This window comes from Peromyscus leucopus, chromosome 14, assembly GCF_004664715.2.
Source record: "Peromyscus leucopus breed LL Stock chromosome 14, UCI_PerLeu_2.1, whole genome shotgun sequence".
In the NCBI taxonomy this organism is placed as follows: domain Eukaryota; kingdom Metazoa; phylum Chordata; class Mammalia; order Rodentia; family Cricetidae; genus Peromyscus; species Peromyscus leucopus.
This window is the reverse complement of record NC_051075.1, coordinates 62,901,402-62,917,967: the sequence shown is the minus strand read 5'-3', so window position 1 is coordinate 62,917,967 and position 16,566 is coordinate 62,901,402. Positions and strand designations below refer to the sequence as shown.

Sequence of the window (16,566 nt, the reverse complement as noted above, 5' to 3'; positions counted from 1 at the left end):
GTAAGAGCCAACTTATCTCCATGTATTCTTCACACTTCCCATGTATGTTTATTAAATTTGATTGATTCCTTTTCTGGTTCTTAATAGAACATTAATATGTTGCATGTATAATTTGCAAATACAATTTCAATCTCGTGTTGTGAATTTGAAACCTTAACTCCAATTGAGCCCCAACTGAGCACTGTCAACATGTTTTCACTTTGTAACACTTTAAGACACTTTATGAAAAATGCATCATCTCACTTCCTCACTGGTAGATGTACTCTTTTATTAGTGTGGGTATACTGTTACTATAGGGAAATAGTGTAGAATACATTAGAATGTCTTAGAAAAAGTATTTAGGAAGGTATCTTTTAGTTCCTAAATAGCAAGATCATTCTTTTATGAGTTAACAGAGTAAAATGTAACATACTCTTGTAAAAAGTAGGTTAGTAGCAAATACATTGAGTACACAGATTTCCAGTGGGCTAGAAAGTGCAGGTGGTTTGTCTAAGATTTCATTGCATTCTTCTAAAGTCTCCAAAGTCACCCTAGAGCCCAGAAAGTGAATGAAGATCTTAATAAATTCTACTAAATGAATGATTCTTATTGGTTGAGAGCCTAGTTACAGCAAACTCCACAACGTTTCCAAAAAAGGGGGAAGATTAGCAATCACATTACTGTATGTAAAGGCTTCTCAATGTAGTAATATGAATTTCCTTCTAACCCTGGGTTTCACAGTTTACTGTCCAGTTGAAGTCCTATAATTACTAATGCTAGTTAACTGAAAGGTCATCATTTTATTTCCCAATTCATTCAGCTGATGTCAAATACATCAGTGGTGAAATGGTCAAGTGTTAGAGATCGTGGTTCTGAAAAATCCTTTAAGACTAATCAAGAATCAAATCTGAGTTATATGAGTAGATGCACCACCTTGAGTATCCATCTAAAAGTACAGACAAACAGTAAGCAATACTTAAGTAAAAGGGACAAGAATTCTCAAAGGTAACATTCAAAAATCAATAGTATATATTGTGAAAGAGAAAGACTTCTGTGATTGTGATTAAAGACACATTAGTTACATGTGTCTGCTTGTGTTGCTCAAACACAGAATGCTGTTCTTCCTGTGGTGGTGTGTTTATAAGATCATTTTCTGAAAACATTTCAGTGAGGAAAAAGGAAGGAACATTAGACTACCACATTATCCTCTTACACAAAAAGACCACTGTCTTTAAAAATAGATGTTGCTTTTACAGTAGGAGGGTATGGACACTTTACAGCCTGCTTCAATTTTTGCCATCTTTGTTGTATAAGAAGAATTTCTCTTTTTTTTTTTTCATTTGCATTATAGCAAAAGTACTGGTTACATTCCAGTGAATTTACTCAGATAAACACAATGGGTTTTCTTTTAAAATAAGCCTTTACTGAATATATCAACAAGGTACTGTATAGTGTAGAGTGAAGTTTGTAGTTAACAAAGTGTGCAACATGGTAGGTCTCAGAGGATGCATGACACAGAATCTTCCAGCCCCTTGCAGTCCCTTGTCAGAGAAACACACTAAACACAAACCAGAATCAAGTCAACAAAGGATTCAAACAGTAACAGATCATCAAAGTTAACGTTCAGTAAATATTATCTCATGAGGGCATACAGCAGTGATGCCTCATTTTGCCATAACTGGTTACAAATCTCACATCCCACAGACACCTTTACAAACAGCCCATGTATATGTATGCATGGAATTGCATGTTATATTAATTTAAAAATGCCTGTTGCAATGGCCTTGGTTTGTGCTCTTCTGGTGGATGTGCAGCTAGAAAACCAAATACTATAACAAAACAACCTGGTTTGCTAAAACAGTATCATACTGTGTACAAAATGTTTTACCCACAATCAGTGAAAAGCATCCCCGCTGCCAACAATTGCTTCAATCCTGCTGATGAAACTGGAGAAGGGTGTAGATACAGCTTCCCATCATTACTCATTTTAACTTAAAAAAGAAGAAGCTAAGTTGGACAAGATTAAGAATTGAGAGTTGTTATTTTGTGTGTGTATCATTTTGCTGTTGGGCACTCTTCTATTTTGCTTCCCCATTCAGTTGGAAAAGCAAGTAGGAGTTTATGTGTTATCCTCAAGTTCTAAAGCAACATCTAATGTCCCCTTTGGATAGGTCAGAGATAAACGCTGTAAACAAAGACATCAATGAAAATTAACCACTTCACTGTCAAAAGCTGCAGAGGATGCTGCAGCTGAAGTTTGCTGATCCAGTGTGGCACCTGCCTCTGAAGAAAACAATGGTGCCTTGTATTTGGAATGGATGCTCTCCTCATGTGAAGAGCTACGTTTTCTCCAGGGGAGAAGGAAGGTCTGGCTGTGCAACATAACTAAGATCATTATGACCTCCATTATTAAGAAACAGAGGTGTAATATTAGCTACGCCATTAATACATTTTTCCAAAAGATCACATTATAATTTTGGTTTTATCTTGAGAGAAAATATCTAATATTATATCGATGAATATCTGGAAAATTAGAAATAGCATTATTTCTCACAAGAGATGATTTTTCCACTTATATCATAAATAAACAGGGAACACCCTTCTCATGTCTGTCTTTGATGGTTCCAAGTGTTATACAGCCTAGCTAAGGCATGTTACAGTGTTTAAGTAAAATCCCATTGTCTCCCTAGTGTCATATGCAACTCTACAAGCAAGGAGGTATTGGTGACTATCTTCTGTTTAACTATTGATACATCTCTGTGACCATGCTTTTCTTTTTCTTTTTGCAATGTCCTCTGTGTAGGTACAGGTATTGTACTGACAGGGGGTGACACTATCTGAGATCAACTAAACTTTGACTCTTAACTAATCACCTCAAAATAAATAATGAGGCTGAGAGAGGACCAAACACAGAGGAGATATAACTGCAGGATAGTCTCCTGATTAAAAATGCCAGCCAAAATGTCATCCAGTAAGGACTGCTGCTCATCTGTTCTTTAAAGTTTCATAAGACAGTACAGATTATATGATGTGATTTCAACTCTGATGTACGAGTCCCTCAAGCACACTACTACAGATGGTAGTCTGATTTTCACGGTAGATGTCTTTGTCATGCTGCTCATAAGATCAAAATAAAGATTTTTTTGTCCAGAATCATCTTCTATCAGAGCAAGTTTGAAAGTGTCTTTACCATTTTACATGACTGGGCCTCTACAGTACCACTTCAACTCTCAATAGTGTTGTGGATGCCATACAATATTGTGGGAACCTCTCTGCTCTTCCTCCTGGGACAAAGAAATGACATTTCCACAGTCCCAAATCCCACTGGGAGTTAAACATACAATACAAACAGACAAGAATAATTATCTTGTTTATAACAAAATAAAAATCCTCAAAAATTAAAGTACCATTATATTTTTCAGCACACAGTTTTACCTACAGTGAGATGCAAGAGGACAGTGAAAAGGAAACAGTCAGCTAATACACAGAGCCCCATGTCACTGTCCTGATTTTAGATGATGTAACGCTACACTGATCACCATTCCAGATGGTCTTATTCCTTCACTGTGTGAACCTACTTTTACAGAAACCAACAGCCCACACCCTCTAGCTAATAGACTAAAGAGGAAACCCGAGTCACTTTAGAATTAATTAAATTAATTCATAACTATGTTCAGCTCTACTGACTGCACAGTTTCAATGCTTGTGTCTACAACATTATCGCTGCAGTTATATTTTCTGCTTATTCTGAGGGATGAAGGAGATTAAAACATATAAGTCAGGGTATATTATTAAAGAAAATAAAGCTCTCGCTATAAAGAAAAGCTTGCATAGCATTTTATACCTAAACTTTTACAAGAAGACACATCACAGTTTTATTTTGCTTAGAGATGAAGAGAAAGCAAGAAGAGTGTGACATTTATTTCATGAGTCCCTAAAGTGATAGATGGTTGTAAAGGAACACAGAATGAAATGCCTAAATGTGGCTTTGAAAAGAATTCCCCAAGGGTAAATTTCTTTAGACAATGTATGTGGTCTATAGCCCTTCTACACCTAAGGGATGACAAGAATTAGAGTAAATTATGTATCTTTTATGAAAATGGACTTGCTTCAAAAAATATCTAGCATCAATAATGGACATCCCTCTCGTTCCTATACCCTCTGCTTTTGGCCCTCCTCTGCCATGACTAGGGAAACCTTGCTTTCTCTGGCTTACTCATTTTTCACTGGTCGTCTTTTAGCATAAGATTAATTATCACCCTATGAGTACAAAATTAGAGGGATATCCACAATCTAAAAGGAACAAATGGAATTTAGTGGAAGAGGACCAAAGTTAATTCAAAATGGAAACACAGTATTGCTTTTTAACAATACGCATTGTTTTGGCCAGTTTTGGTGTCTTCACAGAACCATTGGCAATGAATGTCAATATGGGTTTTAATATGTAGAAAATACACGGGGATATTTTGTACAACCAAGATTTGTGTCCATAATTTTCTTTGAAATACCAAGCAGAGGGAGAAAACAAAGGTGGCATATACAACTTAATCACAAAAAATATATATGCAAGATGATTGGAAGACAACAATTTGAGAGGGGATATAGGTATTAATTCAAGCTATTTCAACATGATACTAGCAAAGTCAGCAGACACAGTGTAAGAGAATCATTGGTTTTTCTTCTAAGTGGTATTAATACTCTTTAAATAAACACATTACTGTAATATATTCCAAACACTGTTCTTTGTTGGTCTAAATACCATGTTGATATAGCCTTAGTGAATCTACCCAAATAATTTTCATTATCAAAAATAATTCCATTCAATATAATTCTTCCCATTATTTTTATTAGCCTCTTCTAAAAAATTATTCTAGAATATAACTCTGTTGGATATGATTCAACCTGACATGTGATTTGAATAGTGACAGTTTTGAGGGGAATTTTCTTGCTAGAACTGATCATATTGGTCCCTGAAGATGACTAGAATCAGACTCAGGTTTCCAACTCTGTTATCACATAAGGCCAGGGAAGCATGAAGAGTGATTTTGAAGTTCACAGTCAGAAAGCCAACCCTGGGGTTTTAAGGACATTTCAAATCTCTCACTTTCTTTGATTTGGTCAAGTAGGCCTAACTTATCTCATGGGAACTGGCTTCCTTGTGATGTTCTTTTTCTTGTACTGGGTCAAATTGGAATAACTACCTCTATTATTATATTATGGATTTTTCAAACAGCGTTTCTTCCAGGCCAGGAGGTATAGAAAACATAGAAATAACTAGGCCATTCTTTCTTTACTCAAACTATTCCTCTTACCCTGATTAGCCCATCTGAATCTATCCTTTCATATGACTATCAGCTCTACAGCTTCAACAGCAAAGTGGTTAATATGCATCTTAAGTATGAATCACTCATTCTTCTGCCTTGGCATTGGGTCCTCATTGTACAACCCAGTACAGTACTTCAGCAACATTTTTTTTTTTAAATTTTAAAAAGCAAAGAGTTACAAAACTGTTTGTAATTAACTTGAAATAGAAAAGATAGCACTTTTTTTTAAATCCCATTATATAGTACACCGTATAAATTACAGAGTATTCAAATGCACAAATGCATCTGGGTAACATTTATCAAATGTAATTTGCGTGTCTTTATGTGCACACACATGTGTGTTCTTGAGAGTTTGGTTGTCCACCTTTCTCACGTTGGACCTCTGGCTGTTACGTATGGCAATGCTCCAGATCTGGCACACTGCTGTTGCAGTATCGCATGTTGTTGGGGATGTGGCAGTCTGTGTAATTAATGCCCCCATTTGGGGTATAAATGGGCTGCAGTCTGAAATCTCCTTTAAGGAGCTGGTCGTTATTTAAGGAGACAATCTGAAAACTGGTTTCCGTCATCTCCAGGATGGAGTTGTCCTTTTTGGTGCCTGCCTCGCAATAGTCATCTTTCCGTCGGCCCCGGTTGTATTTCCACTTCTGGGAGGTGTAGCGTCCCTTTTTGTGCATGTGCCAGCAAAACACGCTGAGCAAAACCACGAGCACAAAAATCACTGCGCCCCCGATGAGGCCCGCCAGCAGAAAGGGGGAGCCCATGCTGTGGGAAGTTGTCTGCTCGTGGCTAGAAGCAGTGTTGCTGCCGTTGTTCAAATAGGAGGCATGCGTAGTAGCCTCCGAACAGATGGTATCTTCCACAGTGCGGTAGTTGAACGCATCCAGCGGCACTAAACAGATCCGGTAGGTGGATCTGGGCTCCAAGTTAACCAAACTCAGGTGCTGCTTCTCACCACTGACAATCCGTTCCTGAACAATGCCCCCTACAAGACTGTGGCCCATTTTCACCCACGTCAGTTTGTATGCCGTGACAGTAAAGAGAGACAGCCAGCTGACTTGCATTGAAGTATCGTTAACAAAGTGGATGGAAAGTTGGATCCTTTCAGAAATAGGTGGGGTCACTCTTTCTCTGCCATCCCAGTCAGGGATGGTGGGAAGTTTCGATGGGGTAGGAGCTGGAGGCGCAGAGCCTCTGCTGGGACTTGGGACAGAGAGCGTAGGAGACGGAGTTGTTGGAGCAACTGTACTGGGAGCCGGAGTCAGGATAGGTAGGCCAGGGGTTGTGGTGGGACAAGACAAAAGATTCATATTCAGCTCCCTGACAGCCATCCCCCGGACTTGCTCAGGACCTTGGCACATGAAACCACGCACATTAAGAGAAGAAGGGATATATTTGAGCCATTCTGTGACCCATTTAATACTGCAGTCACAAAACCAAGGGTTATTCCGAGCAGTGAGCTGTTTCAGGTTGGAGAGGTGATCAAAGACCCCTCGAGTTAACATTCGTAGCTGATTGTTAGATATATCTAGCCGTTCCAGCTTACGGAGGTTTGAGAAGGCTGTCAATGGGATGTGGTTTATCTGGTTATCTTGCAAGTAGAGTCTAATCAGATGCGTACCTGGGAGGTCAGGAGGTGGGTGGGAGAGCGAGTTCCGGACTATGGAAAATTCCTTGAGCTTGGTGAGATGGCTGAAGGTGCCCTCAGCAATGCCCTTGTTGGTCAGGAGATTCCCATCCACAATCAGACGCTCCAAGCTTGTGAGGTTCTGAAAGGCCATGTCTGATATGACGGCAATTCGGTTCTCATCTACTCTCAGCTCTTGCAAGTCCACAGGAAGCCCAACAGGCACGCTGCTCAGGTGATTCTTTGATAAAAACAACAGTTTGAGGCTAATGGCCTCTCGGAAAGCTCCGTCCTCGACGCCCACTGTAGATATGGAGTTGTCATCTAGGTGGAGTTCTTCCAGCTTCAGAAGCTGGGCGAGAGCAGCCCGCGAGATGGTCTGAATGTTGTTTTCCTGCAAGTGGAGGACTCTGACGTTCTTGGGAAGGTTCATGGGGAATTCATCCAGTTGGTTGCCATAAAGGTAGACCGTGTGCACTGACTGTACATTGTGCAGCTCTGCAGGAAATCCAGCATTATTAATTTGGTTGTTGTGGAGGTAGAGTACGGTTACGCCCTCCGGGATCCCAAGAGGCACTGAGGTCAAGCTTCGCTCATTACAGTAGACAAAGTTCCTGTCACAGCGGCATACACTAGGGCAGGCCAGGAGATTTGACACTTGTGAGTAGAGCCCCAGGGAAATCATAAGCCAAAACTTTAGTAAAAAAGCCCTGTGGCTGGGCCACTTTGTAGTCTGCAGGCCCATTGCTGAAGGACAGAAATAAAATACAATGTGATGAAGGGAGAAAATAAAATCAAAAGCAACAACAAATAACAGTGAAAACAGAAAACAAACGCAAAATGACTGGATCTTGTTCTGTCAAAAGTCTAGAACTTCTGTTGAGAGGAAATGACCTGAGGGCAGAGGGTAAAACAATCCTTCTGAGTGTTTAGTCTGATCTGCCTAGGTTGCCCTCACGCAGTGGTCCTCCATGTGCGAAACCACTCAACAGGGGGAATTTGCCGCATGAGCAAAGAGTGACGCCACGTGATAAGTACTGTCAACAGAAGTCCAGCCAGGCAGGCAATGCTTGCTTCTTCTACAATAAGTCGGGCCAGTGTAGAGCAGCCTAGGAATTTCTCGGTTAAACAGAGTCTGCAACCTGTTGTAGAAGAGAAGACAGGAGTCAGTTCAGGGTAACAAGAGGATAAACAGTAACTACATACAGCTATCTCCTGGAGCAAAACACGGTGACTGGAGCCCAGTCTCAGGATCCAGGTCGGTGGCATTTCAAAATGACAATCGTTTAGTTCCAAAGATGTCTAAGAAACAAATGACTGCAGTATGAGTTATTTCTTTAAAATGAGATGGGACTGTTGCATTTATTATCAAAAAATTCTTTGCACATCAATCAGTCCTTTTTCTTAAATATCTATCTGCATATCCTTAGGCAAGTGCTACTGACACCCTATTGGATTCCCGCTGTCTGTTAATGAAGATTAGTTGAAAGCTCTGTTATTTTAAGGTGGAGATGGGGGAATTTAAGAGCAATGACACGAAGCCCTACAGAATTATCAACTGTAAAAACGCAAACTGGGAATTAAGCCATTTGAAAATACAACCTTATTAAGAAATTCTCCTCAAATGTGTTGCATTCCTAAACATAGTTACCATGTAATATTTTAGATATGTAAAAAATCTAGAAATCTGTAAGTTTCTATCTCCTGCAAAATGTATTTTTAAATTCTGGTAAAAAAAAAAAATCTTATTTTTGCTTAATGTGGAATCTAGAGAATGCATTATAAAGGACAAGGGGGCAAGGTAATAAGAGAATAAGGGTATCCCAAGGCAAGCATTTACTTACTTCCTCTTTTCTGCTATGAATAAACACACACACACACACACACACACACACACCCCAAAAGTGGAATAAGTATCTAGCTTTGTGCTAGTTAACAGTACATCATGACTACACCCAGCATGATTAAAAATACCACACATATCTTTCCTCTGATAGCAAGATGAAACATAACTCAAGTATGAAGGCAAAGATTTATCTTTTATACCTGTCACCCTTTTTTCTCCCTGTAGAATACCTGAAACTCATTACCAAGGAGATTGACCACGCAACAATATAAAACATATTTCTACTAATCCCCTCCATGATGTAGATGCAACCAACCATCTTATTAAATAAGAAACACAGAACCAATGTAAAACAGAAAGCCGAGAGGTCAGAGCTCAGAGCTAAAATCTCACCCTTCCTCCTGCGTGCTCCTAGCTTCCCAAAAGAGAGCTACTTCCTATGTGTACGTCTTTCATAGTCTTTTTGTTCTGCCTTCTCATTGGTTGTAAACCCAAATACGTGACTGCCTCGTCACTGTCTGTATGTACAGCCCCCCAAGTCTTAAAGGCATATGTCGCCAATGCTGGCTGTATCCCTGAACACACAGAGATCTACCTAGCTCTTCTACCAAGTGCTGGGATTAAAGGTGTGTGCCACCACCGCCACACTCTTGCTATGGCTCTAATAGCTCTGACCCCGGGGCAACTTTATTTATTAACATACAATCAAAATCACATTTCAGTACAATTAGAATACCACCACATTTCCCCTTTTCTATTTTAATAAAAAGAAAAAAAAAGCAAAAGGTTATATCTAGCATATAACTTCTAGGTTTAACTGGCATAGGCCATTGTGATTGCCCTAAGTGTCAACCTGAAACTGAGAACACATTTTGTTTCAATGGGACCACTTTCCAGTGTGAGAGCACTTTCTTGTCGTTATAGGATGACTTTTAACAAGTTTTGAAAAGACAGAAGCTACAATGGAGGCAGCCAAGGCAATCCAAGGATAGCACTTGCGCCTTCCTGCTCCACAGTGTGTTCCATCTGCTTTTAGATGAAGAGGGAAGGAAGTTAATTGAAAGGTGCCAGATTTGATTTCCCTACAAAATGAGCTAACATGACAGGACATGGCGGGCTGCAAGTTCTTCACTTCTCACCAATAAGGATTGGAACAACTTGTATCCACAGCAGAACAGCTATGCTTTAAACTGTTTCTCTAGCTATCTTTAGACTTACAATTTGAAAATAAAAAAGGAGTACTGTAAATGTTATCTAAGTGCCAAAGACAGTATACATTTGTTCTGTAATTTAAAGGCAAAAAAAAAAAATGAAAGAAACCTTGGAACACTATATACATACATACATGCAAATATACATCTATATATCTTGGTGCCATACTTAGCTTGATTTGCAAACGGTCTTAATGTTTTCTAACACCTTGTTACTCAATTGTGGTGTTTATCTCTACAGCATGAGCCTAACATGAGTTGTTGGTAGGAACACAGAATCTTAGGACAGGATATGCATGTGAGCAAAAGCCTTAAGAGAAAAATGTAACAAGAAGCCTTACTTGTCTTTCCATTAACTTAACTTTCCACTAACTGAAGTTAATGCATAGCTTTAATCTGAATTCATGTTTTCTTCCATGCTCCTGACCCAGAAAAAATGTATATTTTTTATATATACATATATTGCTGAAAGCAACAAATACAGAGGTTGAAAGCAATCTTCTAAAATAAATGCTGAATATATTATTTATGTATATTGGTTGTTAAATAATGATATTTATAGTACTGTTGTCTGAGTCATTTGAGATCAGTGGCATCTAGTGACACAATATCCTGTAAAACTCTCTTAAAGATATTTTGTAAAGTATCTCATTCCTTCCATACATGTTGCTTTCTGTGCTGTTGAATAAAGACAGAGCAAAGCCCTTTATTTGGAACAGACACACATAGTCACACACAGCACATAGACATGCAAGGACAGACACAGACACAAACACAGGGACAGATTCACAAGACAGCCTTCAGGCAGGCACAGATTTCGATTCATATGGTAAATAGATATATAGATGATAGGTAGATAGATAGATAGATAGATAGATAGATAGATAGATAGATAGGCAGGCATACAGAAGACACAGGCAGGAAGCATGAAGTAAAACATTCAAATCTGGACTCACTCTTGATTAACCTACTCAGAGGGGAAGTACTTTCATTTCCTTCCTTAATGCAATACCTATGCATTATTATTAACTCCGAGTTAACTACTACTGTGCTTAATTCACACAAGAGGGCCCATGTGATTTTTTGGCCTAGTGGGGTTTAAAAGTTTAGTGAGGGGGAAAATATGTAAGCAGGGAATTAGCAAACTGTATCAAGAGCTGTGAGGTTACAACACCCAGAAATCTGGCACTATGTAATGGTCTTTAAAACCTAATCCATGGCTTACCAGAAAACAAGGGGAACAAACAAAAACATGCTAGAGGCCGGGCAGCCGGCGGTGGTGTACACCTTTAATCCTAACACTTGGGAGGCAGAGCCAGGCAGATCTCTGTGAGTTCAAGGCCAGCCTGGACTACAGAGCAAAATCCAGGACAGGCACCAAAGTCACATAGAGAAACGCTGTCTTGAAAAACAAAACACAAAATGCTAGAGACAGGATGGATCTGAAACATAGACGGCCCAAAGCAAGAGTCCATCTAGAGTTTGTGCTATGAATACAGACGGCCTGCAACTTGAATTAAGACAGAAAACCCAGCTCAACCCAGAGGACTGTAATTTCTACTGCAGAACACATTCTGCAACCCTTTATTGTCCTTTTAGAATATAATAAACTTTTCAAAATCATTCTAGAGTCCATTTACAAGGGTTTAAAAGTCAGGGTTGTATAAATATGTTTTATAAGATAAATTCAAAATATAGACAGCAGACATTTTTTTCTTTACTCATATGAATCCTATGTGGAATGTGACCCTCCCTACCCCAGGAAGCCAGATTACAAAAACAAGAATGGTTATATAGAACTTTCTGGGTAAAAACAGAAAGCTGCACTGATGGTGGACAGCACAAGACCAGAAGCTACAACGTACAAAAGCTGTTAGAAACCAATGAGAACATGGTCCATCCAATCTCTTCAAGTCGTTATTCTAGGCTACTGTGAGTTAATTCAACTCTTTTCAAGGGAACTAAGACTCAAAGCACATAAATCATGCAAGAGCTTTCTGCAGGTTTCTACCAAAGTTCAGCCTAAGAAGTGGGCCTTTTTAATTAATTCCAGAAGGCTGAATTCCAGGAGCGCTTAATAAACTCAGACTATAAAAATCACAGAACAGAAAATAAGATTCGTCAATAAGCACTGCCAATTGCATCACATAATGACACCAGGATAATCCTAATGAAATCTTCATGGCTCCAGAACTAGCTACACTGGCTGGACTGTGAGAAGAGAATGCTGAGTGTGATGGGATAGCCACAAGAAAGTCTGGGGATGCAGGGCATGTGGGAGTGCTGACCCACATCCACAAAGGCCTGGCTTCCATACCCATCACCATGTAAACTGACATGCTGATGCACACCGATGATTCTAGTAACCAGATCAGAAGTTCAAGGTCTTCCTTGGATACTCAAGGAGTTCAAGGCTCATCTACCACACATGAAACACTTGTTGACAGAGAGAGAAAGAGAGGGAGAGGGAGAGGGAGAAACAGAGAGAGAGATTTGTATAGGGAAAAGTTTTTCAGGATTGTGTTCCACTCAGACCATTTTTGGAGGGTAGCAAATCTGAGATTGAAATTGGACACTTACAGGTGTGGTGTCCACACAGGCAGCTAGCCTATAAATGAGTTGCTTGCAATCTGGACTCACCAAAGCAGTTTAGAGATTTTGAACACAGCTCTTATTCCTAAGCACAAGTCATAAGTATTGTGATATAAGGATGGACATGTCTTGTGAAATGACCCAGATGTGGAGTTAGAAAGGGAATTTGAAAGAACAGAGCAGCCTCTCCCCCATCTTGAAAATCTTTTTTTTTTCCCTCTTACAGTACATCATCAGGTGAATATTCTTCTCTTCTGAAGCAGAAAGGGGCATGAAAGGATGCCAGGGAGAAGAGAAAGATGAAGTGAAAAAAACGATAGTTTAAGCAGTGAGTCTTTTCCTGGCTCCAGTAAGTCTAGAGCTGGAAACATTAAAAGTAAAAATAAAATCTATTCTTGCCAAGCATTGACTCTAGGGGGCTTAAAAGGTTTTTCTCACATGGTTTCCAATTAGTTCGAATGGTAGGAATAAACTACTGCAGAGTCAGATACAAAAAAAAAAAAAAATTCTGAATATACATTCACTACTACCACCTTTCTGGCTCATTCCAAGTGACTGCCTTATCATTCCTGCAATATCAGGGGCTGCCAGAAATAGACCACGTTCCACCTTAAGCACCCTACAAGTTGCTTTGAGCCAGCAGTTATCATGACCAATTGTCTTGATGGATGCCCCTAAAACAATTCCTGATGACTACTATGAGAACTGTAGATTAGTAGTCATGCAAAGCAAATTGCAGAAGGAGGAAATGAAAAAAAGAAGGAATGGAATACAAAAGGGCATGGTGCATCCAGAATGACCCTCCTGTAGCTTATACCTATAACAAACATTATAGTTCATTTTTTTTAAGGTGGCAAGGCATGTATAGTGTATTGATGTTTCTTGAGTAACTAAGCGATAGTCTACCCAGCTACTCCCATCAAGAACTGCTTTCATGGCATCTAAACAAGATGTCCTTCTCTCTTCTGCAACCATCATGTAGGAGCTGATTTGGCATTCTGAAAGATCAGTGGGTTTGGAGTCAATCCAAATTGGGTTTGATCTCAGGTCATCCACTCACTAAATAAGAGCAGGCTGATGGTGCCAGGTTTCACTTTGGATTGGCTGTGTTTACAGAACATTGGGAAGATTAGATATAGAGAGGATAACCTGGGAACAGTAGCAACACAATGGTTTTAAGAGAGGTAGAACACAAGAGTGTACTGAGCAAGAGGTGGGCTTTGAGGACGTATAAACTCAAACAGCATTTCTACTTATTCTCTGTGTTAACTCGAATAGTTTGCTTCACCTCAAATAACCCAAATAATCCAGGTAAGGTTGAAGGAAAGAGTACCATCATCTCTTATCATCAACAGGATGATAAGAAAACGATGTTCACTATGTTGATCCTCCCTACCATCAGTTTAGACAGCAATACTTCTTGCACCTCAGAGCATCTGCTTCTCATTTGATAGAGGCACTTCTCTCAAACCCAGACAATTTCACTTTCCTTCTTCCATTCACTGATTGCAGATTTTCCCTTTGGTGTTATGTACCTCTACCCAGCCACTACGGCTGTAAATGTATGGGCACATGTAATGGCTGATCAGTGAATAGGAGACATGGCTGGAATCTACGAGTCCAGACATGAGCTGTAGGACCTTGTTCCTCCATGCAGTATCCTTGTAGGCAGAACCTGGTCAGCTTTTGATCTTGGCTATTTTTCCAGAACACACACCTGCATGTGGCAAGCATTATAAACTCTTTATAAAATATATGGATAAATCGAAGAGTGACCTTCAGATATTGCTCTGTTTGAAGAGGCAATTTATAAAGGTCTTTAAGGTCTTCAATCTGAGGTTCCATAAGGAATCATAAAGATAATATTTCAAAATGGCCTTAAAGGTTTTAGCTACACCAACGTATGTAGAACTACTGGGGGATAGAAAGATGAATGAATAGTCCCAAACTTTAAGAAACTAGGTGACCAGAGAAAGAGGCACAGAACATGCAACCAGAAAGAACTGCAAATTCCTGTAGCACTGTACTCGCTTTACAAAATAACACTCAATTCTATGGTCTTATTAACTTAGAAATAGTGTCAGTGTGAAGCATTATTGGAAACTAGGTTTCAAGGGGGCCATGTCAGTACCTAATGCTTCAGCTCAATGAGAACGTGAGCTAAAACCAGGAAACCATTGTGGTGTACTATAAAACGTATGTCTTTCTGTTCACAGAATATCAATAGCTTCTAAATGTTTACAGAAATTCATTGGGGCTGTTCAAGTGAACTTTAATTGCATAGCATTTTATCATTGTTCATAGTCAGTATCAATAAAAAATAGGCCAGTATCTTTGAGAGCTATAAAAAAAAGCCAGTGGGAAAAAATAAACTGAATCCAAAAATATAAACATGGCCTACTTCTCTACCAAAATATTTTACCACACATAATATACATATCAGAACAGAAAATCTTATGTCTCCTTCACAAGGAGAATGCAGATTTCAGTGGGCAATACTGATTATGCACATGAAATGAAATTACATACTGTGTTTTTCCAGGTGAGTTATCTGGTTTTGAGTCTAAAAAATGAAAAATTCATCACATAAGTGCATTTTTGTATCCTAGTCACGGCTCTGAATGGAAATGGTGTGAGATTCCTTTCTGAATAAGTAGTTTTTACAATGGGCATTCTCATCCTCAGGAAACCTGTCATATTTAGGTGTTAAGGCTACATTACTTGGGATATTTCTGGATTTGGGAAATGAGAAGTGGAAGAAAGATGATTTGTTCTTATCCTGTCCCTCTCTCCTTCTCTCAAGGATATGCTATCCCCCAAACATGATGGGACACAGGTTAAGAACAAATCATTCCCAAAGCTTAAAATAAAACCACAGATAAGCACAATCAGCATCACACCCAGGGTGGCTGTGGGATGCACAGAAGAAATTACTCCAAAGGAAAACATATTTTAAAAATACATAATAGATTATAGAAGCCTAGATATACAGGAGGAGGGGGAGGAAGACAGTGGAACAGACAAATATTGGTGATTGCTTGAGAAATCACATAGATATGTAAACATACAAGCAGATCCTAGTCTAGGTTATATACAGTCAGAACACTGTACTTGTACTTTATCCCAAATGCAATAAGGTTATGCACTCTGCACTCATATGTATATATTGACAGTTGGTTTAAGATATTTAATTCTAGAGAAGAGGAGAGGAGGGGGAAGAAAAGGGAAGAGAGGGGAGAGGATGGTGGATGGGAGGGAAAAGGAGGGGAGAGGAGGGGAGTAAAAGAGAAGAGACCATATATGAGACCCAAAAGAAAGAAAGTATACCCTTACTTCTCAGCTTAAAACTCAGGCTGCATTTTGATTTGGTACATGTCTCCAGGCCTATGTTATTAAAATTACCATATTACCATAGAGGTAACATCAATGAAAGGTACCCAAATCTCTCTCTCTCTCTCTCTCTCTCTCTCTATATATATATATATATATATATATATATATATATATATATACATACACAATTATATATTACACACACACACACGTATATACACATACACAATTCACATGAAAGATAGACAGTTAAGCTTCATTTTTGATCTTTGTTTTAGCCAGTTTATTCTTGGGTAGAACACCAGCCGTCTTCACTGCTAAATGTAAATGAAACAAAAATGTCAGAGAACAGTGGAAAGTGAGCAATAATAAAACAGATTAGAAACAGAGACGGTTATGAAGCCATCACTACATATTTGCACAATACTGGGCTACTCATGCCTTGGCTGAAATGTAGGCCCTGGTTGTGAGGAGTATTGGCAGAAGTCCACAAAATGAAGATCCTTTAATAAATTAACTTGGGGACATGACTTCACCATTCTGCACCTTTTATTGCTCATGTAACATACAGGAAATATCAATCTTTTCCAATCACCTAAACTTCAGAAAACAAATTTTCAGCATGCTGGTTCTGTTTATCTTTAGCTTTCAACA

The 16,566-nt window shown here is 39.1% G+C and overlaps 1 protein-coding gene across 3 annotated transcripts in view; it reads right to left on the bottom strand.

Moving 5' to 3' along the window:
- Positions 1–239: 239 nt before the first annotated feature.
- Flrt2 (fibronectin leucine rich transmembrane protein 2) overlaps positions 240–16,566 on the bottom strand; it is a 97,615-nt gene continuing 81,288 nt past the window's right edge. For all 3 annotated transcript variants that reach the window (XM_037210762.1, XM_028875870.2, XM_028875888.2), the window contains one exon: positions 240–8,072. In XM_037210762.1, the coding sequence (XP_037066657.1) occupies positions 5,693–7,675 (1,983 nt within the window). In that variant the 5' untranslated portion in view covers positions 7,676–8,072 and the 3' untranslated portion in view covers positions 240–5,692. The remainder of the gene's footprint in view (positions 8,073–16,566) is intronic.